This window comes from Argopecten irradians, chromosome 3 (genome assembly GCF_041381155.1).
Source record: "Argopecten irradians isolate NY chromosome 3, Ai_NY, whole genome shotgun sequence".
NCBI classification, from domain to species: domain Eukaryota; kingdom Metazoa; phylum Mollusca; class Bivalvia; order Pectinida; family Pectinidae; genus Argopecten; species Argopecten irradians.
Window position 1 is genome coordinate 21194855 of NC_091136.1, and position 24363 is coordinate 21219217.

At 33.3% G+C, this 24363-nt stretch overlaps 1 protein-coding gene across 2 annotated transcripts in view; it reads right to left on the bottom strand.

Moving 5' to 3' along the window:
• Positions 1-214: 214 nt before the first annotated feature.
• The window catches only part of LOC138317828 (trehalase-like), a 32126-nt gene continuing 7977 nt past the window's right edge, over positions 215-24363 (bottom strand). The window contains exons 4-13 of one of the 2 annotated variants that reach the window (XM_069259747.1): positions 21063-21150; positions 20528-20628; positions 20009-20101; positions 18953-19120; positions 18556-18605; positions 18199-18414; positions 17697-17929; positions 16243-16464; positions 15422-15475; positions 215-8457 (exon numbers count right to left, since the gene is read on the bottom strand). In XM_069259747.1, the coding sequence (XP_069115848.1) occupies positions 8266-8457; positions 15422-15475; positions 16243-16464; positions 17697-17929; positions 18199-18414; positions 18556-18605; positions 18953-19120; positions 20009-20101; positions 20528-20628; positions 21063-21150 (1417 nt within the window). In that variant the 3' untranslated portion in view covers positions 215-8265. Of the gene's footprint in view, positions 8458-15421; positions 15476-16242; positions 16465-17696; positions 17930-18198; positions 18415-18555; positions 18606-18880; positions 19121-20008; positions 20102-20527; positions 20629-21062; positions 21151-24363 lie in introns of both variants that reach the window. The other variant, XM_069259746.1, reaches the window with a different exon arrangement.

Below are 24363 nucleotides of genomic sequence, written 5' to 3' on the forward strand. Positions count from 1 at the left end.
ATGTATCTCTATTTTGTAGTTATGTTCATTTGTTTTGTTTCAGCACCACAGAGGCCGACTCAACTTTTCCTGTCCAAAGACTAAGTTTCCTCATCCCCACCATTACTGTCGACAACCAATCCTAATCCCAGCGTTATTGTTGTCTAAATCACTGAACTTCTCCAACATATTTTTAAGAGTTATACCGGTTTTATACACAACATAACTGATGCCGTATTGTGACCTCCTTTAATCATTTTCTTTTGACATTACAATAATTGTTTACAACAATGCACAAATGTCCACATGCGTATAGTAGCGTATGGATGAAATATAATTCAATTAAAGAATAAAATCATAAAGAATATTGAATATTTGTGATGATTGTAAGAAACAAGCAAAGACGTGGAATCAACTAATTATATAATGTATATAGGGTTTTGACTCATTAAAATAATCGGAATCTGTAATAATAATAAAGTCAATAGACCGCACTATTCACAGGCCTCTAAATGAAACAATAGGAAGATCATTGGAGTCCTTGTACTTTTGCAGAATTAATTTGCGTAATTAATACTCGTGCTGATATGACAAAGGAAACATATCACTTTTATAATATAATTGAGGAGTTGAGTTGTATACAAAAAGATAATCATATTACCGACCGATAAGGATAAAATAAATGTATTTCCAGTAATGTATAAATTTTGCGGGTGTAACTATATGGCGATTTGGTGTTATGAAAATTCATTCGTTTTATAGAACTATGGGTAGGTAAGCACTGACGTGTTCAGATGACTAAATATAATGCACTTTTTCTATTTGAAGTTTTATCTCCTGATCTCAAATATCACTGATATATCACGTAATCCGGCTTATCAATGATTTTCCATGCGATATTTTAAAACACTAAACTGGTTCGTTCACAACATTACCGGCTAAAGTAGAAAACGGTTTATTTTTATTTAATTTCGCACATACATGTAGCGTTGTTAAGTGCTTACGCATTAGCACTCGGAACCAGGGGTCTCTATTTGATATATATATCACTGAGTTAATCCAAACGAAACTGCGTGTTGTTTCAGGCCTTTGTTTAATAATGAGAAGCTTGGGTAATTTGAGACATTAGCTTAGCAGACTGTTGACACTTTTAATACATTGTCGGATTATCAGATGCTTTTGTAGATCCAGCAGGTATAGCGACCCGACCAATGACCCATGACAAGGAGAATAATTAACATGATACACAATAACGTTCGTACAAGACTATTGTTTCTATTGGTGATGGAATGAAGTTAAAGATGATATCCTTCGCTAATGTTGATTCAACAGGAAGACTGCAAAGAGTCACGTTCCATCACCATTTGACTAGTCCCGCACAAACGTTATCGGGTATCTTTTGGTATATGGATTATTCTTAGTTCTATTGCTATGATAGCAAACACTGACTAAACTTAAGATCTTTTCACTTCTTCCTTTAAATGATTTCATGTTTTTGTTTTCCTCTCCTGACGACGATTGGTTTTTCTTACGCTGGGGAACGCCCTGGGCTTGTCCCTTGGTTAAAGCACACATCACATTTTCAAAAAGTACTGTAAACTTGTGTGCGATTTACTTTCGCGAATTTCGCGATTCAAGTAAAGTATTCCGCTAATTAATATTAATATCAGTTATGTTGATAGAAATTTCCGTTAAATGTTTAATTCCGAAAACGTTAATCTTTGCGAAATTGTATTGAAATGAAAATCGCGAAAATCTGTAGCCGCGTGTTGGTTTCCATTACTTTATGCTTCATTGAATTTGGGATCAAAAGGTCAATTACAAACGCCACTTTTAGTAAAAATAGATTGTTTCAAAAATTTTAATTTCCGGATGATAACTTGAGTAAAAATCAACGGAATTTCCTCAAACTTCATACAATGGTAACATAGGGGATAACATAGCTGGGGACTGAATTTGGGGTCAAAAGGTTTACTACGAAGGTAACTGTTATTAAAAGTAGATTGTTTCACAAATCCCTTTAGTTTCCAGATGATAAGTTGAGAATACATTAACGGAATTTGTTCAAACTTCATACAATGGTAACATAGGACAAACATACCTTGGGATTAAATTTGGGGTCAAAAAGTCACTGTTGCTAAAAAAAAATTGTTTCACAAATATTCGTTTCCGGGCGATAACATGGGACAGAATTTGTTCACACTCATACAGTGATAGCATAGCTAAGCAATAATAACTGGCCATAGATTAGAAAAATGTAATTGATGACAGAGAACGTATGTTGCATGCAACACTTACTGTAAGCCTGGTAATATTAAATCGATTTTCATTCTTACATAAGCATTAATCAGAACACGATTGTCTTAAAATACATCGGAAAACGTTGTTGGGATATAAGTAAAACTTCATTTGAGGGATTTATTAGAAACGAAGCAAAAACAATATGCATCCTAACTTTGTTTGTGGACTTAATAGAATTTGTTTGTCACTGTCTTTGTATCATCATAAAGTCATCGTTGTACCGTTGTCGTCAAATCATTTAATTAACTTTTATAAATAACATTTAAAAGTTAATATTCTGCAAACAGTTTTATAAAAGAGAAGAAATATTAACACATACCAAAATTTCTAGTTTGAGTTTCAACACCAAAGCCAATTAAACAGCCTGTTGGTCTAAACTACTACAAGGAGTTAATGATCAAACGAATATTTAACGTTGCTTCGAACATCTTGTCAATTCTAGACATGCCGTCCTAAAGTTGTGACAAAATAGCAGACATACAAATAAGTTACATAATGCTGATAGCGAGGTCACATTGTTGAGAACCATAGCTACTAGATCGTTGATCACGTCTTGACCCAAATCCAAATTATCTCCAAAGCAATAGTATACAAGAAATATTGTATTTGGTAGTTCAGCTATAATAAAGATGCAGGTATTAGCGAGCGATGTTTGTACAACTTGCATGAGGCTTCCGGAAGAAGGTGAGGATCGCCGTATGTTTTTTGTGTTGCGGATGTATCTAAGATATTTGCTTATAGAAGACAACTCAATCAGAGATAAAGCGAAAAGTGGCAAAAACTGAATGATGACTGTTCTGGTTTGGTATCCAAATTTATAAATAAGTTGTACCCATTGACTGCTTTCTGGTGCCGGGAATGGAAACATGGTTGTTATGAAGATCATGTCATCATACTTTGACTGTAGTTCTACCGCTGCCATATTACATACCAATAGAAACCCAGGAAAGTGTACCAACGTGATAACGCTACAACATAAAACCATATATAAGCGTGCATATTTCAATTTCAGATATGTGTTAAGTTTAAGCGGGTATGAAATAATCACAAATTTTTGACACGCTATACCAAGCATAGTAAACATCGACATAGTGTGAAAAAGTGACGGCAAGATATAAGTTGACAGATTCATCAAGACACAGATAGAATATGGAATAAAGTCGCCGTCACCTTGGTAAAAGCTGGCGTACAATGCAACGGGCAGCTGAACTAAAATCGCCATTGCATCAAATAGAGATTTCATTCGTAAAAAGAAAATGTTAAAGTTTGTTGACATATTTGCAGCAAGAACGAACAGTACGAATCCATTCAAGAGTACAGACATGCAACCAGTGATAGGTAGGAGGTACCTGTAGTTGATAAGTTTCCATGGATTATTCAAATACTGGGTTTCAGCGCTGAAAACATATTTCAATGTGAAAAAATACTCATCACAAAAGTCAGATATATATTCATCACGGCAAAGCAGTTTCATAAAAGTCCATTTCGTCAGGACGACACCAGGATTTTCAACTGCAGACTCTTTGACCATGCCAAAGCAGCTCCAAAAGCCGGAGGCGTTTTCTCCTTTAAAAACCATGTTACAATACCCAAACGCTTCTCCATGGATGTGGTTACACTCATCATATTTAGGTAGTGTATTGTTCAATATTTTAACTGAAGTTTCGTTCAATACATTGTTCAATGAGTTACTCGATGAATCGTTAAATGCCTCATTTAGTGACATCATGTCGCAAAACTCCACAAATCTTGACATCGATATCAAAATATCGCGCATGCTTTCCATTTGAACAGCCCCGAGAATAAGAAATACTTCAGTTATAAACTTAATACACCAGTCGTATCGTTCCTGTCCGGGATGTTGTTCAGCCCAGGTACTACACAGTGAAACAGTTGCGTTTTCCATTGTCAGTCTGAATGGATCAAGGTACACGTTCACAATATCCTAAGCAAACAGAAATTCACTTCTATATACTTCTCCTAACCGGAGGTGTATGAAATATCACATATAATTTGATATATATCAATGTATATATCCGTATCAGTTCCAATCATTGTATTATCTGGACTAGTTTTTTCATCGGCTTAGGGCCACGTCGTTAAAATAGATTAACCACGTTGGTATTAAGTATAGCACGCGTTTACTTTGACAACAATCGGTACACAAACGAGTCGCGTTTCATTCTAAAAACCATGGCAACAATAGCAACATTATACACGGTAATGTGTGGGAGTGATATAAGTCTTAATGTACGTATAGAAAGTCCTTCTCATCATGTAATATTTACATTGCCACTGCACAGTACCTATATATTGCTACTACGCTCATTGTATATTTGTCAGTATTAACATTGGCAGTTAGACTCCGGTGTACTAATACCACAATCAGAGTTCAAAAGGCCAAAAAATAACCGGGTTTTACGTCAAAACTAACAATTTACTGAAGAATATAGCATATTCTGAAATTAATCAATATGAAAATACATTCTTATGAAATATTTGAAATGGATTGAAATGTTGTACGTATCGTTGTATATCCCGTTTTATCGAGGGGACTATTTCATCTACTGTTATTGTTTATTCAGTTGTCCATGGAAACATACCGGAAGTTGCTAGAACTCATCTCTTTCCCGCCAAATTAATGGCTGTTATATCAAATGATTATTTTTTCATACTTTATTCGTCATCATTTTTTGTCATATTTTCAACATGCATTGGTGTTTAACATACGTTGGCTGTTCTAGCATACTTATCATAGTGCGCTAACGCACACCATTGGCTGTGCTAGAACATCTAATGTATTTTAAATACCAATGCATGTCAAAAATATGACAAACAATGCTTAAATAAAACTAGCTGACAATACATTTGTATTATTTTTTTATATAAGAGTTAAACAATATGGAGGTCAAAGCGTTATGTGCTGTGATAAAATGAACGTGACAATGAAAGTAAAGGAAAGGGGATGACACAATTTACTCCAAAATAAAAATCATTTCCTATCATTCTAATGCAATCAACATACTTGTGATGACTTCGATAGATAACTGAATATAGTATTGATCTATGATAAATGCGTGTTTAAAAACCAATACAGTGTATATATGTTCCGAATACTGTTTAATCCTTTATAGCGTTCTGTATTTTATCTAAAAAGCATATGTCCATCAATTGTATCAATAAAGTCAGCTTTCATTTTTCAACCCTTAAATGTATATAGTATACATGCATCAGATAACAACAGATATTGTCAATATCATTTGTTAATCAAGATGAAACGTGTCTTATATAAAATGTATAATTATAATGTTACTGAAAAAAAATTGAGGCGTCCATCTTTCTAATTTTGATCTTTCTCTTGAACATGACATTTGTAAGACCTTTTCCATGCGCTGACTGTTGATTAGTGTTTTCTGTAGGAACTCTAGATGTATAGCTATCGTACATCTGAATTCGAAACACATAATTATCTTCTTGTAAATCCTTGGATTACAGCTGTAGGATATGAAAGTCAATTAACTAAATTCCTGGTTCAATAGAAACACAAATGAACTTGATACTTTGATACCGGTTCTTTTTTTTGAGGGAGGGGGGCCTGGGGGTATTTAGCCTTTACATGTACATTTTTGTATGAATAGCAGCAAACATATAAATTTAATATTAATGAAAATAAATACATATAGTATTCAAAATAACTAGTGTATCCAAGTGTTATTTATTACAGATGAAAATTAGTGTAAAACGCAACCAATATTTAATGGTACAATACCTTAACCCGAAATGACTTCAATTTTTAAAATGTAACTGTATAATGAGAGACATATGTGATTTTTTTAGTTTTTTCAATTCCCAAAAGTTATTAGTTTTGTAAAATATTGTTTGTTCCGGAATTGACCGAGTGACCGAGAAATTTGGCTACTCAAACAATACTTTTAGACAAATTAGAGAACATTTTTTAGAATAATTTTTTTTACATAAAAAATCTATAAAATGTTTAGTTGGTCTCTGAAATGCTCAAAGCTGAAGAGGCTGTGAGTGTTTAACATTCCGTACATTCAAATTTTTAAAAAACTGTTGTAACTATGCCCCTCTCTCCCTAACTTAGGCCCTAAACTTACATTTATCAAGTTATCGTACCTTACGTCTCTTCATTTCATATGAAAACAACAATATACACGTAATGTTGCGTCAAAATTTAAGCAAAGCCATGTGTTTCTTTTTTTTAAAAGTAGCCCCTTTACGTTACATAGAACATTTTCATACGCAAGTTCAAAGTTCAATGATACCATGCAGTTATGGTAAACAAAATCGGTTAGTACTTGCGTATAGTAAACAAGCCTAGCAAGTGTAAATATAACTTTTATGAGTTCAAATATGAGCGCGTCGTAGCGCATATTCAATTTCACATAAAATGATTTCTACCAGAATATGTCGTGTTATTCCACTACCATGCTATCTTTTAAATATTTTGGGTGTTGGATAAATATATTGATATTTCAATAGAAGAATAACACCTTCCGATCTTTTGATTGGTTGAGAATTTCAACTTTGAACCAAACTACTTTTTTGTTACGTCACAAATTGTTAACGCTATCATTCATCGAATGGCGTTATGTTGCTGTACTCCGATCGCTGCCTACAGAACAAACCGCTGATGACACGGATGTGTGACGACGTCGGATTCTTCCATGTTCAAACGTTCATAGCATAAACTATCATATCGAAATTCATAATTGTCTTTTGTTTAGTGCTGTATCTTGCTTTACGAGGACGCTGGAGGTGATATCGGTAGAATTAACGCACTTAAGCCGGACTTTAATTTGGTAGCAATGGATTGATGATTACTTAGCGGGAAGTGGATGTCGCTTTGCTGTAAACATGTCCGAATATAGTTCGAATAGATCGATTAGTGCATTGTTTAAGTACCTATAGAAATCTAGATCAAAAAGACGCTCGGTGAGTAGAAAGGCATGGAACAATTGTTCATAATTAAAATGATTTGTTATTGATACGTTCTATAAGCAATCTCTTTTAATATTGATATATTTGCTTATGTTGTAATCACTACATCTTATTGGCATTTGTCGGCAAATGGCGTTATTTTATTTTGGCCTTCTTGATTTCATTATGGCAGAAACAGGTCACTCGGGACATCAAAATTCAATCGGTATATTGGGCAATCATTTGCATATTTGGAATAATTAAGTACTTGATAAAAGTGCAACCACTTGTAAATTTTAGTAGATACGTTTTCTATCACCAGTCAGTTAGAAATGTATGGGAAGCGGACATTTCATGCATTCGATTAATTAAGCATGAATTAAGATGAGATTTTTCATCTTTATAATTATAAAAGATCATATATATCTTTCTCAGTTAACATATTTTTAAGACGTTAAATTAAAGCTAGAATTATCATATGATAAAAAATGAATTCTAACGCAACAAATAGACTGTAGTCTGCTGTCTTTTGATTTCCACCATCGCCATAGTTTATTGTTGTAAATATAGTATACTTGTCCTGTAAGAACATAAACTTAATGTTATGAAATCACCAAGTAAATCCGATTGTGTCCCAATGTTTAGGTAAAGTACACATCTTTTACGCGCATGTTCATAATTCTGGAAATCATATTTTCCTAAAGATTTGCCTTGCATTAGCTTTATGTGGATACATTATTAATGTTGAATGGATCTAAACAGAGCACACAAGAAGATCATCTCATTGTCCTCAATGTGTACCCCTACCTCTGATAGATGTCGCCGTTATTTTGTGTATATAGATGCCTTGTAACTCAACTCCATCATATTGTGACATGAAAACAAGGTCACGATAAGAGATTTTTTTTGGTTTTAGGGAGGTGAAATAGAGGATGAAATTCAAAGGTTAATTTTTAAAGTCCTAATGATATACATGAATAATGAATATGCTTATCTCTATTCCTATACGACACAGCAGTGATTTCTAAAATAAACCGGAGTGGTTCACATCATAATGAATAGAACTGCACAAAACATCATCCAGAACGCCATCCATTCGGCACAATGAGACATGGCTGCTGACACTCCCCTGGGATACGATGTAGGTGCCACGCCTTGTGGACCTGGTACAGACAGTCTGTCTCCGTACATGGACAGTAGATCTAGTATGGCTCCATTGGTCCATCCAAACCCCTCCTAAAATTATAGCATTAATAGCTGACAGCTTTATTCTACACAAACGACATTTCAGCAACTTGAAGCATGCCAAGATACACATATAACTAAATAAAGATTAAAAAATTAATAAAACTGTGTGTTAATGAGGTTCAGAATAGTAATCGAATCTCGCTCGGATCTCCTCTGGGCAATAAGTGCATTCGGAACTGCACATGAAAACACAATTGTGACTAGGATTATGAAGAATAGCGATCTGTATGTTATCCACCAAACGATATCTTACCTTTTAACATTAAAATCAGTTCAGTTTGCCGAAAGTTTGATACCGGGTGAAAATCAAAGTTTACGGTAGGTGTAGCTTCAACAAACTTGACAAAATGTTGCTAGATCTTTGAATTTTGTCAGATTAATATAACATCAAGATACATATATCTTTTGCGAAGCAAATTACATAACTCATACAACGGACCAAATTGGAAGGCTACCCAAAATGGAAAATTTTCATATATGCGATACAGAAATTTTCGGTTTATAATCTAAACCAATAATAACTGTCATGAACAAAATTTAAGGTGCTGGATAGTAACTGATAATTTATAAATATTATTTTCTTTCCAGTTACTTCATATCTCTTTTTAAACATGGAAATAATGAAATTATGAAAAAATCCGGGAAATGACAACCCAAAAAGCATACATATTTTAAAACAAGAAAAACAATTGTTTCTGGGATATTTTTGACATGTGACCTAAACAATTGGAAATGTTTAAACTTTCCTTAAATGAATTCAAACATTTTTTAATGATGACTAGACATTTTTTATCAAACCATATTTAGGAGGTGCGAACCTGCTGATACACAGGGCTGGACTGGGCATGCTTCAAAACTCTCTGTTTATAAACATATGCACTGCTGACAAATCAACAAATCATGAAATTAAAACTGAAGGCATCTATTTGTGGAAAGTTAAGAGAAAATCCGGATTCAAGCACACATTAGAAAACATTTACATTTATTTTCACGAAGTGTTCCAATTTGGGTAGCGTCACGTTACATAATTTAATCGAGATAATCAATTTTGCTGAACAATCTTCTAGTATAAAACCAGCTACAGAAACAGAAATATTTTCTTCTCTCCATCGCCCCACCCCTACTTTTCGTTCCGTTTGTACAAGATTATTCCATGAATATTGCGTAAGTAGAATTCTACATGTATCATGTTAAGCAAATATGATCTTTAATAAGCACCAACACGTTCGGGAAACGTCCTATTTATAGACCTACATGTAAGATAACGTGACTTGCTAACGGTTAACGACCTACTGAATTTAGAATATATTTCCATCCAAATTTTTGCTTGAATATTTTCCCATAACGACTATTGAAACTAAGATATCTTGACGACGGAAAGACAGATTTTGATCCAGGATATCGATCCGATCATTCTATGCCATACACAACTTTAAGTTATAATGAATTTAGAAAAGGCAAAGGACTATGGAAGTTTAATAATTCCCTATTACATGATTTAGAATATCTTAATTTAATAATAAACACATAATAGATATTAAAACTCAGTATGCTTTACCTATTTATAATCTGGAAAATTTAACTCAAATTTCAGATGATAATAATCAATTATCAATAGATGATCAACTTTTTTAGAAACCCTTTTATTTGAGATCAGGGGGGAAACTATTTCACACGCATCTTTTAAGAAAAAGCAAAGAACAAACCGAGAATTGTCATTAAGGAAACCCATAAAGAATTGGAAGATCAGGAAAATGTTAATTTAGAAGAATTAGCAAAGCACAGAAAGAAAAAAACATAATTTTAAAGGAAGTATACTAAGGTCAAAAGTGAAATGGGTCGGAGAGGGGGAGAAACCATCTAAGTATTTTTTAAATTTGGAAAACAGGAACTTTGTCACTAAAATTATACCAGTAATTGAAAAAGATGATGGAGAGATTATAACAGATCAAGATGAAATTTTAACTGAAGTTAAGCAGTTCTATGAAAATCTATATTCAGAAGAATTAGAATTACATGATACTAACCTTAATGAATATCTTGATTATGATAGTATACCAAAACTGAATTTATCTGAATCCAACAGTTTAGAGGGCAATATAAGTTATGAAGAGGCAGGTGTTACTTTAAAAAATATGAAAAATAATTAAAGTCCCGGATCAGATGGCTTCACTGTAGAATTTTTAAAATGTTTTTGGAAACAACTTGGTCATTTTGTAGTCAGGTCGATTCAACATGGGTTTAATACTAACAAACTTTCAGTAACACAAAGGCAGGTAATTATAACTTGTTTACCTAAGGGAGATAAGCCAAAACAGTATATTAAAAATTGGAGACCAATTTCACTCTTGAATACCATATATAAAATTGCATAAGGCACTATTACTAATAGAATTAGAAAAGTTTAAGACACTATTATAAACACAGATCAGTCTGGATTTATTTCAGGAAGATATATTGGGGAGAACACAAGAATTATATATGATATTATGCATTATGCGGATGAAAATGATATTCCTGGTATGTTGTTAAATGTGGCTTTTGAAAAAAAGATTTGATTCGGTCAGTTGGAATTTTATTGATAAAGTACTTAACTTTTTTAACTTCGGAAATGACATACGAAAATGGGTGAATGTTTTTCAAAATGGTTCTAATTCAACTGTTAACCAGGGGGAAACTTGTCTCCATTTTTTCTTATCAATCGAGGATGTCGAAAACGTGATCCTGTCTCCCCATATTTGTTTATTCTTTGTGCTGAAGTTTTAGGAATTAGAATTAGAAATAATGTAAACATTAAGGGTATTAACATTGATGACACTCCTATATTACTATCCCAATATGCTGATGATACATCAGTTATATTAGATGGGTCAAGACAAGCATTAAGGGAATCATTGAAAGAATTGAAAAAATATGCAGAAATATCTGGCTTAAAAGTAAACAAGGGTAAGACTGAAGTAATTTGGATAGGGAATAAGAAATATAGTGATGAACAATTTTGTCCAGAATGGAACTTGCATTGGGGAAAAAGGAATTTTACAGTTATGGGTTTTTATTTTAACGTAGAATTACATAGAATGGTAAAAATGAATTATGACAAGAAACTTGTTACACTTAAATCAATTCTGAATACTTGGAATAAAAAAATTCTTACACCTATCGACAAAGTGCAAGTTATTAAATCACTACTAATTTCACAGCTTAATGACCTGTTCATAGCACTGTCAAATCCTGATATATATTTCATAAAAGCTCTTAACTCAGAAATATATAAATTCCTTTGGAACAGTAAAGTAGATAAGGTTAAGAGAGATATTATTATAAAGGAATACAGTGAAGGCGGTCTTAGAATGATAGACATATACTCTTTTATCAGGCGTCTTAAGTTAACATGGATCAAAAGATTATACAAAAGGTCAAGTAAATGGCAAGTGATTCTAGAAACCAATATAAACACAAACAGTATGGCTAATTGTGGGGTAGGATATATTGAAGAATGTGAATCTAAATGTAATAATCAATTTTGGAAAGATGTTTTTAATTCTTGGAATTGTCTTATTAAGAAACAAACACAGTTAAATGGTCATGATATATCGGGCATTTTGAAAACACCAATTTGGTACAATAGGGATATAATAATAAATAGAAAAATGGTATTTTATAAAAACTGGTACAAGAACAATGTTATTTTTTCTTAATGACCTTTTGAAATGTCCATACTCGTTAAGTTTTTACAATTTTCATGAATTTACAGAAAAATTTAATGTTAATACTAACTTTGTAACTTACCAGGGAATTATAAATTCATGTAGAGAGTACTTATCTCACAAAAAGTTTGATAATTTCGATCTGTCTTATCATTTATACCCAATAATTTAGAAATTTTTATTAAACATAAAAAGGGATCAAAAGAATCCAACCATATACTTTGTCAAAATAACACTAGGTCTTCTGGTAAAGGAAAATGGAACAATTTATTTGAAATTAATGAGGAAACTTGGAAGCAAATATACTTGACTCCTTTCCGAGTTACTTCAAGCTCAAAAGTTCAATGGCTACAATACAGAATAAATCAACATATCCTCACAACAAACTCATATGTATTTAAAATTGGCTTATCTGAAAATCCACATTGCTTTTTCTGTAAGACAGAAATAGAAACAATAACACATATATTTTGGGAATGCAGAGAAGTACAATTATTTTTTGAAAATTTTGAATTTTTGCTAGACTTATTATTTATTCCTTTTTCTTTCAATAAAAACACTATCATTTTTGGTATACCAAACAATAGAAACATATATTACAAAACTGATAACCTCATTTTACTCATTTTGAAACAATACATTTATAGATCTAGACGTCTACAACAAAACCTATCAATAGCATCATTAAAAACTATTATAAAGGAAAACTATGATATTCAGAAATACATTAGTATTGGCAAAGGAAAGAAATGTAAAGAAGAATTCAATCAAGATTGGAAAAAATGATTAAGCTTATAGAAATCACACCCAATCTCTGACAGCACGACTTGAAATACAATGAAATAATATATCTGATAATTTTAAAATAGTAACCAATAATTTTGCGGATCTGCAAACCTCCAGCGAATATATCCCTTACTATACTCTCTCTCTCTCTCTCCTTCTCTCTCTCCCCTGTCTTTCTTCCCCTATTGTACATGTATGTATATTTGTATAATTTGTAAGTGTGTGTGAATGTTTTGGCATGTGTTTATAGGATAAAAAAAGAATTGACCAAATTGAGTATGTATAAGTTTGTATATCCTGTAAGTGTGTGAGTGTGTGTGTAAGGGAAGGGTGTGATAGTGTGTGTGTTTGTGTGTGTAAGATAAAAAAGGAGAATAAGATTGAGTAGAATGCATGAGAAGGATGGTGTTGATGAGGAATAAGCTAAGAATAAGGATAATTGATAACTGTAATAATGCAAATAATTATTTATAGCTATGATAATTCAGATTGAAATAAGTATGGATGAGGAAATGTATTACTGTTGTATAAGAATATGTCTGGAAAAAATAAAAATAAAAAGTTGCAAAAAAAAAGACAGATTTTGATATTTTTCCGTTAAAACAATATCAATTATAGATTGTCAAAAGGGTAAATAAAATGGAATCCCTACGCAGAATTTTCCATAATCATCTTTCAAATATTATATCCTGGCAAAATGCTTATTGTGCCAATCGTTGGCTTTGTAGAGAGTCAAATCGGTGGCATCGTGATATAAAATAAACAATATATAACAATATATATTATAAGACCATTATACTTTAGAATGTTGAATATAAAAAATATCCTATTCACAAATATTTCCGCAGGAAATTGGTCTAATAATATAATTGTGAAAAAGTCAATTTTAGGGGGTAGGGGTATAGAAAGGCTAATTTATCAAAAATTCCGCAGTCAATTATTTTCATATTTATCATAACCCGCACAACTGTCTAATTATGTGGACAAAAAATCAAGAAAAATTAAACATCATTTTTTTTAGATTATGTATTTAAGTTGAAATTCAAACGGAAAATTTATTGTATTTCTAACAGTGGAAACGACAATAAGGTCACTGATAGCGATATACACTTACATATTAAAGATAAAAAATGTTGTTCTTTTTAATATTTTAGTCAATTGCCAAGCTTTGAACATATGTGGGTAAAATTGCATTTTGAGAAAAACAGACTGTAAAGTGGGGTTATTGAGAGTACAATATTTCCAAAACCGCATGGTCGAATTTCAAATCAAAGTCTTAATAAACAGTTTATCACCAATCTTTCAGTGGGCAAATTTAGAAAAAAATAAACAAAAGGAAATTTTTAGGCCTAACTGTATCGAACCACCCTAATATTATTCACTTATATAAATATGTACATTTGAATAAAGACATCATTTATAACAATGGTGTTAGTATGAATTCGATTCGGACGCATTGAACACTTATGATTCAAAGGACGATGTATAGTTTGGCAGATTTTTGGCCCTCAAATCCATCAAATTTTCAAACCTGTTATTTAGTAATTAAATAGTTGAATATCAAGGTATGATAGTTATTCATATTGTAGCTGTAGTTGCTATGGTTACCATCCGAAATATGCAAAATTTATGAAAATGTGGTAATTTTGTCAGTTTTGGCCATTTTTTGCTAGGTTTTTCATATGGGAACTATCGAGCGCATACTTGAACAAATTTTATATTTCTCCTAAAATGTGTCTGTGGTACCTACATATTCTGAATAAATGTTAAGTGTTCAAGATTGCGATCTATTGTTTAAAACAAGTCAAAAATGACAATATCCGTTAATTTATGCATATTTCGTATAGTTACCATGACAACTTAAAGCTGCAAAATTAGAAAACTTTTATTACAAATAAATCAAGGATGTTCATAATATTTTAAACGCAATGATTTTTATTTCTTAAAACTCGATGAAAAATCGATGGATTTGGGGACCAAAACCGTAATGAGCATTCCCATAAAGTCATTGTAACGTCATTTCTGATTGGATGACATTTAAAATTTTCTCTATCATCCCATAAAGTCATTGTAACGTCATTTCTGATTGGATGACATAACGGTGTGATGATTTAAAAGAAATAGTCCCAAAATGAATTTGGAATTATGAAGTAATTATCTACAGTAGACTGAATTTTAAGGATTTATTTAAATATGTTTTTATGTCATGAAGATATAACACAAAATTCTGAGTGTACTCACATCATATGCCAATTCGCAATTTGTTTAGTATACGCTTAGATGTTTGTGTTATATCTCCATAGAATATTATCTATTGAAGTTTATCCAATAATAAATTCACTTTGTGTTGTTAACTATTTTGGCGATGTCCATTTCTATCCGAGACAAGATTTTGTTTAACCATAATACAGAAGGTGTCGATATTATTCTATCGGAATGGAATCTGAGTAACTACTCACCTGAACGTCATACTCCCCTCCGGCGCCTCGACTTCCGGGATCCGTAGCACTGTACTACAAGAACAATCACACAACGGATGAATCTTTAAAATGAAATGATCTATACATCTTCCTCTTTTAGTATCAATGTTTTTTATGATTTTGCATTTATTCTATGAGGAAAATGTTGTTTAATAATAAGATTTATTTAATTCCGAATACGTTTCATTTTGCTATAAAATGTTGGCATTGTAAAGAAATTAACCTTTAAACCCATGATCTAGATGTCTCCAAATTTGCAAAACTACAAAGCAAACGAAACGGAAAGGCTGACAGGGAGGTTGATTTGGGACGCCTACTCCGACGGATAGTTACATTGTAATGAGTAGAACCGGTGCTCAGGAAGGATAATTCGTATCCTGTGTGTGCTCTTTTTGGGTTTTTTTCATTTTATTATCATTATTAGTTCTTTTAATTTTGCATGTTTTCGATACCACTTTCATTTATGTATACACTTTCATCATGACTCGCGTACAACCATTCACATGTTTGCACTAGTGAGTAATATCATACATTTATCATCCTGTTCATCACCGCCATCCTCACCACCCCGAATCAACTATCTACATCACATATGTTATCCAACTACCTGGTACTGCGTAGACAAGCATAATATGACATCCATGCAATGTCACTCGTTTTATTTCATTATACACATGCATCGTAACCACTTTGGAAATGAACAATCATGTACATGAAGGTCATTTCAGAAAATGTACAATGTATCTGGCTGATGAACTTGCATCACCTAAACTTGTTATATAGCAAGAGAGTAAATTTACCTTTTCAAAAATGACCCTAGTCCTATTCCAGCCAGAGTAGACACTGTGAACCCATGCCTGGACACTGGTCAAGGCGATATCCCTAAGGGACGGATGGTCAGTATTGGTCAGACCAACTATCCATGCGTGTTGTAGGGGAGGCCACACGTTAGGAAGGTCCCACTGTTGTCCGGTTGGGTAGAGGGAGGTTGGCAGTCCGCCGGACAATTCTATGTTGTTGTTCTGTACGACAAAGAATAACAGAAACATACAGAAGTAAGCAGCGTGGGTTAGAATCTTTCCTCTTCAAGTCAATTCTTGCTTTTACTAATAAAAGTATAATAGCTATTTGTTATCGATTTTAGAACAAATAAATGGAAGTTACAATAAATAACTGTCTAAATTGTGAAGAGTGAAAGAGACCTTGGCTTCATTCAATCTTGTACTTCAACATAAGGTAGTTCCTTCCAAGACTAGTCTCTTTGGTGTACACGGATCAGAGATTTCCTAAAATCTCGATGAAACGCCTAGTAAGCCTTGAACTATACACCGGGTGTGATAATATACCATATTTGAAATAACCCTTAGATTCCCTGCCGATCTAAATTAAATGCACAACAGCATATTAATTACATAAAATCACTCATTTTTCTACATAAACGTCTTTTTACTTGATAAATTACAGATTCCTAGGCTTGTATGAAAATTTCACATCGTGCATTACTCCCATAACATGAGAGTCGACTGGTCAGCCGTTTTTTTATCGGACGTTATTGTGCTGACTGTCGACTCTCATTTCCAAAGGCCTATTTCTTTGATGCAGCTTCCGACGTCAGATGAAGGCGGAAGGAAAAGTGCAATAATATCAATATTTCTTGCTCTAACAGTGATAACATTGATGTGTACTTACAGTCTAGGTATTAATTATTCCATTTATCTAGGAAACCCATAATTTCTGGCCTCATAAAATAGTATTTTAGCGGATTAGATATGATGAATCCCTTCCGTAACATTTTGACCTAGTTTTAAATATGGCGGCTGGTTACTACAAAAAACGGAACGTGAATTCAAGCGGACAGAATGCAGGTAAAAGTAAAGGCAGATCAAGCGTTTTGGGGACTTTGCAATTCGTTTTTTCTATTTACCGGGCGGATCGCTTTCATCATGAAGTTTTGTCTGGGTCATGAAAGTTTACGTTAGGAGATGTAAATTTTTGTTTTAGATGGATTTTACGGCTGATTTTGTCAAAAAAATTGTTGATTTATGAAAAAGAGGTAGGGTATTTGACATTGATGACGATTTAAATATGATTTTAAACGTTTTATATTGTCACAATCCAAACTTTGAAAATGTTACCCTCAGCATCGGGTAAATGGCCTATCGGAAGTTAGAGGTTAGACACGACGTAATGTTCCAAAAGCGTCTCGTCGTGCTATACCTCTAACATTGTTGGAGTAATCGTGCATATAAACTACCTTTATGTATGAATACACAGACGCCAACTGACGTTTGTACACAGCGGCGTCCTCGTGGCCACAGCCCGTAAATAGGGGGAACATGTTGGAGGCATAAAAGTTCTGTCTGGACTTATTTTGACTGATTGAGAAGTCGAACCAAATCCCAGCATCCTCGTCCCATAAAACATCATTGATAGCCGAGCGCCGCCTCCTGAACTGCTCAGTGTAGAAATCTGCCTTAGGTGTATCACCTAGAAGTATACATGGTAAAATATAAAAAGAATCATGTTTGTGGGTTTTTGGTGTACTTGTGTGTTTAAAATATCAGTCAGAAAAACAAGATGGCCCGATTGTTTTATTGGTCTTGAGTCATAGTTGATTGTATGAACCAACAAATACAAATATAAAAAATCAAAGCTTCCAAAGAACAAAAAAGAAAGGGGACTTTCAAAAGCCCTTTTAAGACGTAGCTTTTTGTTAAATGACAAGTGTACTGGTAGAATACCAGACCCGCACATACCATTCAGCGCGAAAAAGTCGGCAAGTATTCGTTCATTCCAGCAGAGGATAGAGTTCAGATCGACAGGAATGACGTCCTTAGTCTTAGTCCTCTTCAGTCCGTGGTCAGTCCGACACGTGTCTGAGGTCCCAGATGGGTCGGAATACCAGCGCGAGGAGAAGTCCCAGCCAGACTCGCAGGCCGACACAAGGTTCGAGTACAGCTCCAGTCGATCTTCTGTAAAATGTTAAAATAGTCATAAAATAAGTAACAAGAACAACCTTACAGTGAAACTTTAACTAAGGTCCATGACGGTATGTATTGCATATATATAACTATACAAATTAAAATATAAGGTTACTCTACACAAAACCTTACCGAGTGACAGGCCATCAGCAGTAGACATGTCCTCTCTGTAAGCCTCTGGTCTGTAGAAGTAAATATTGGGTCAATTTAAAGTCGCCTCAATATCACTCTCTTGAAAATGTCAATGGAACGGAAATCAAACTAAAATGAAATACTTAATGAATCTGGTCCAAATCCATCAATGTTGGTAATTTGTGATATTCTGCCCAATAAGACAGATATATATATATATATATTTACATGTGATCTTAAATCAACTCAAATAGTTCCCGCTCACAGTCTATGAATTTTAATTTCTTCAAGAATACTAGCCCTGGTTGGGACGAGTACCACACACCTGGGTGCTGCCATATCCACGGCATATCGTGACAGGATCCTCGTTGTGTTTCCTTTCCTTATACTAACTGACCTGTTCTCCACCCAGAAGCGGTATTCCTTCTCCATGCTGGCTAAATTGTTTTTGACAAAGTCTTTGTCTCCAGTTCTGTTATAGTACTCGAAAGCCATAGGGATGAATAACGGAGGCTGAGAGCGTCTTAGATAGTACACCCTGCCTCCGTTAGGGATGTGGCCGACTCTGAACAAAGACAACAATCACTCAAAATCAACGAGATATTAAATACGGATAGAGTGGAGGAGTACTGATCGTGGAGGACATTTCCCGTAGAAAACACAAAATTACGACCAGTACCTGGCAACTCTTTTCGATTGCACGAACCCCAACTCGAACCTAGGATGTGTGAAAAAAACAATAGAGAGCTGCACTACATTACGTTTCCTTGATTTTGAATTTGACTTTACCAATACAAAATATTTTTTTTTTAAATAAGATATTTGCACATAGGCTTCTGCACAAATGCAGAGTCATAACAAGACGGTCTCCCATGTATGTTGTGTTTTGCGTGTGCAAAGTGCGTGCTTTGGGAGACTGCGGTATAATCGGGTTGTGTCCTCTTGTCCTATTTATAATGCTATATCACTGAAGCATAACGCCCAAAACATCACCCCTTTACATTATACTAACAATTGACAAACCAGTCGTCCCACTCTTTTAATGCTGAGCGGAAACAACCACTTTTATATTAACTTTGGTGTGTCCTACCTCACAGGGACGTGCGCGCAACAGCTAGATATATATAATAGAAATATTCTAAATTTTGTCGCCTTTTACGCAATAGAGGCAGCCGATACAAGGCGAACTTTGATCAAGCTGGTATCGATTTCCTTCAACAATTTATTACAGACAATTCTTAACGTACATAAAACTTCAAATAAATAAATAAAAATACCATCGAAATGAAAACTTTAGAAAATTCTGATATTTTTGTTGTTGTCCATTGATGTGTAAATTCCATATCAGTGCTACTGAAAATAAACTTATAACACTGGTGAGAGCAATATTCAAATAATTAAAAAGGATGCCTTCTGTATTCCATGTCTACATTAATCATCGATCAATACTCACGTCTCAATCATATAAGAGAAATTCTCCAGCATTCCCCTGGCTGTCTGGTTCATCTGACAGACGAGCAGACCTTTTATTACCCAGTATGTATCCCTACACATATAAATACCATACTCATAACATGACCAGGAAAAATATTGCTTACAATTAATGCTACCATGTTAACAATGATGATCTTCAAAAATATCAACTCATCCCAAGTTTGAGTAATATCAATACATTGTACCTAGTGTTCGAACGTCTGTTGTTAAGAACTTGCACGTTTGAATTTGAACTTACAATTTGCCACTTTGAAAGTAATTGATAACCATTGTACGTTCCCGAAATGCTTTTGAATGCTTGAAGTTTAACACCTAAATGTTTACTATGAATAATTCCAAAGACAAGATCATCAGAACCTTAAGGTCAAGGTTATACTAATGACGTAATTGCGAGGTTTCGTTAAATTGTATACAGTGACCTGAGTAAGCAAGTTGGAAATCCAGTGCTAATATAATGCAGACACTATGAAATATTTACCAGTAGTATGTCTCTCTGAATCTGCCTCCAGGGACTATAAAAGGGTTGGGGAGATACAGTAGAGAGTATCTATCTGTCTGGTTCAGCAGATCAGACTTGATCTGGAACAAAAGGGTTTCATTATAACCCCGAGAAGTAAGAATATTTTATATCAAAATATAAGGGATTTCCCACCTGGTGTAACGTCTCATTTGTATATCACTTTTGCATGCATGGTTTTAATATGTATTACCTTTTTAATGAGATAAGATGTTTGATAAGTATTTTTTAAAAGCATGATATTTTGGTATGTAATGTAAATACTATAATTAGGCAAGATTTCAGTTGCAAAAGGACAAAGGTATTATGTCGCCGATAATCACATTTTCTGCACATTCAGTTGAACACAAACATTATATACTGCCGCAAGGATTTTGATATTTTAATGTGTATTTTTATTAGATATCCTGATCAATTATAAACGTCATTCAAACAGATAAAACATTTTGATTAGTAATATAATCTTTTAGAATCTGATGATTCATTTCCCACTCACCTTTCTCCCGAGATCCTTCCATATATTACACAGGTCCCAGCCAAAGTCGTACAGCCGTGGATCTTTCACTCCTTCCAGAAACGACGGTCTACAACATTAAACAATATTAACGACGGTCTACAACTTAAAAAAAAAAGATGTAAACCACGGTCTGCAACATCAAACAATATAAACCACGGTCTACAACATTAAACAATATAAACCACGGTCTACAACATCAAACAATATAAACGACGGTCTACAACATCAAACAATGTATACGACGGTCTACAACATCAAACAATGTATACGACGGTCTACAACATCAAACAATGTATACGACGGTCTACAACATCAAACAATGTAAACGACGGTCTACAACATTAAACAATATAAACCGTCTACAACATTAAACAATTAAACCACGTCTAAACTTAAACATAAACCACGGTCTACAACATTAAACAATATAAACCACGGTCTACAACATTAAACAATATAAACCACGGTCTACAACATTAAACAATATAAACCACGGTCTACAAATAAACAATATAAACCACGGTCTACAACATTAAACAATTATAAACCACGGTCTACAACATTAAACAATATAAACGACGGTCTACAACATTAAACAATATAAACCACGGTCTACAACATTAAACAATATAAACCACGGTCTACAACATTAAACAATATAAACCACGGTCTACAACATTCAAACAATATAAACCACGGTCTACAACATTAAACAATATAAACCACGGTCTACAACATTAAACAATATAAACCACGGTCTACAACATTAAACAATATAAACCACGGTCTACAACATTAAACAATATAAACCACGGTCTACAACATTAAACAATATAAACCACGGTCTACAACATTAAACAATGTAAACGACGGTCTACAACATTAAACAATATAAACCATGGTCTACAACATTAAACAATATAAACCACGGTCTACAACATTAAACAATATAAACCACGGTCTACAACATTAAACAATATAAACCACGGTCTACAACATTAAACAATATAAACCACGGTCTACAACATTAAACAATATAAACCACGGTCTACAACATTAAACAATATAAACCACGGCTACAACTAAACAACTCTAAATTAAACAATAAACCACGGTCTACAACATAAACATATAAACCGTTAACACAAAAAACAATATAAACCACGGTCTACAACATTAAACAATATAAACCACGGTCTACAACATCAAACAATATAAACCACGGTCTACAACATTAAACAATATAAACCAGGTCTACAACATTAAACAATATAAACCACGGTCTACAACATTAAACAATATAAACCACGGTCTACAACATTAAACAATATAAACCACGGTCTACAACATAAACAATATAAACCACGGTCTACAACATTAAACAATATAAACCACGGTCTACAACATTAAACAATATAAACACACGGTCTACAACATTAAACAATATAAACACGGTCTACAACATAAACAATTAAACCACGGTCTACAACATTAAACAATATAAACCACGGTCTACAACATTAAACAATATAAACCACGGTCTACAACATTAAACAATATAAACCACGGTCTACAACATTAAACAATATAAACCACGGTCTACAACATTAAACAATATAAACCACGGTCTACAACATTAAACAATATAAACCACGGTCTACAACATTAAACAAATATAAACCACGGTCTACAACACATTAAACAATATAAACCACGGTCTACAACATTAAACAATATAAACCACGGTCTACAACATTAAACAATATAAACCACGGTCTACAACATTAAACAATATAAACCACGGTCTACAACATTAAACAATATAAACCACGGTCTACAACATTAAACAATATAAACCACGGTCTACAACATTAAACAATATAAACACACGGTCTACAACATTAAACAATATAAACCACGGTCTACAACATTAAACAATATAAACCACGGTCTACAACATTAAACAATATAAACCACGGTCTACAACATTAAACAATATAAACCACGGTCTACAACATCAAACAATATAAACCACATGGTCTACAACATCAACAATATAAACCACAGTCTACAACATCAAACAATATAAACCACGGTCTACAACATCAAACAATATAAACAAGTTACAACATAACAATATAAATATGGCCTACAACATCAAACAATATAAACCACGGTCTACAACATCAAACAATATAAACCACGGTCTACAACATCAAACAATATAAACCACGGTCTACAACATCAAACAATATAAATCATGGCCTACAACATCAAACAATATAAACCACGATCTACAATATCAAACAATATAAACCATGGTCTACAACATTAAACAATGTAAACCATGGTCTACAACATTAAACAATATAAACCACGATCTATAACATCAAACAATTTAAACCATGGTCTACAACATCAAACAATATAAACCACGATCTACAACATCAAACAATATAAACCATGGCCTACAACATCAAACAATGTAAACCACGGTCTACAACATTAAACATGTCAACCACAGTCTACAACATCAAACAATATAAACCATGGTCTACAACATTAAACAATGTAAACCATGGTCTACAACATTAAACAATATAAACTACGATCTACAACATCAAACAATATAAACCACGATCTACAACATCAAACAATATAAGCCATGGCCTACAACATTAAACAATATAAACCACGATCTACAACATCAAAAAATATAAACCATGGCCTACAACATCAACAATATAAACCACAGTCTACAACATTAAACAATATAAACCACAGTCTACAACATTAAACAATATAAACCACAGTCTACAACATTAAACAATATAAAACCACAGTCTACAACATCAAACAATATAAAACCATGGTCTACAACATCAAACAATATAAACCACGGTCTACAACATCAAAATCAAAGTACTGAAAGTACTAAATGGCTCGGTCTCGATATTAGGAGGAATATATTTCTAAGGTCAATACAACTGTAGTTTTGTACAATAAGAAATAAATTTGGCTGGTGTTCCTTCCAGTTTGGACAGGTGTAAAATAAGAGACACATACTAAAATCTTGGAAGCCCATTCTAATATTTCCTATGATGTTATATGTCAAATGATTTTATGACACCTTTAGCGTTTTCCTTGTTAATTTGATGTTAATGAAAATATTCATTCTTAATGACTATTGTCATCAAGTTCCTGGGACCACAGTATCAGTTAACAAGTATTGTTTTGCAGCAGAGAAAGACAAGGGGCATACTTTTCTATGCCAAAATGT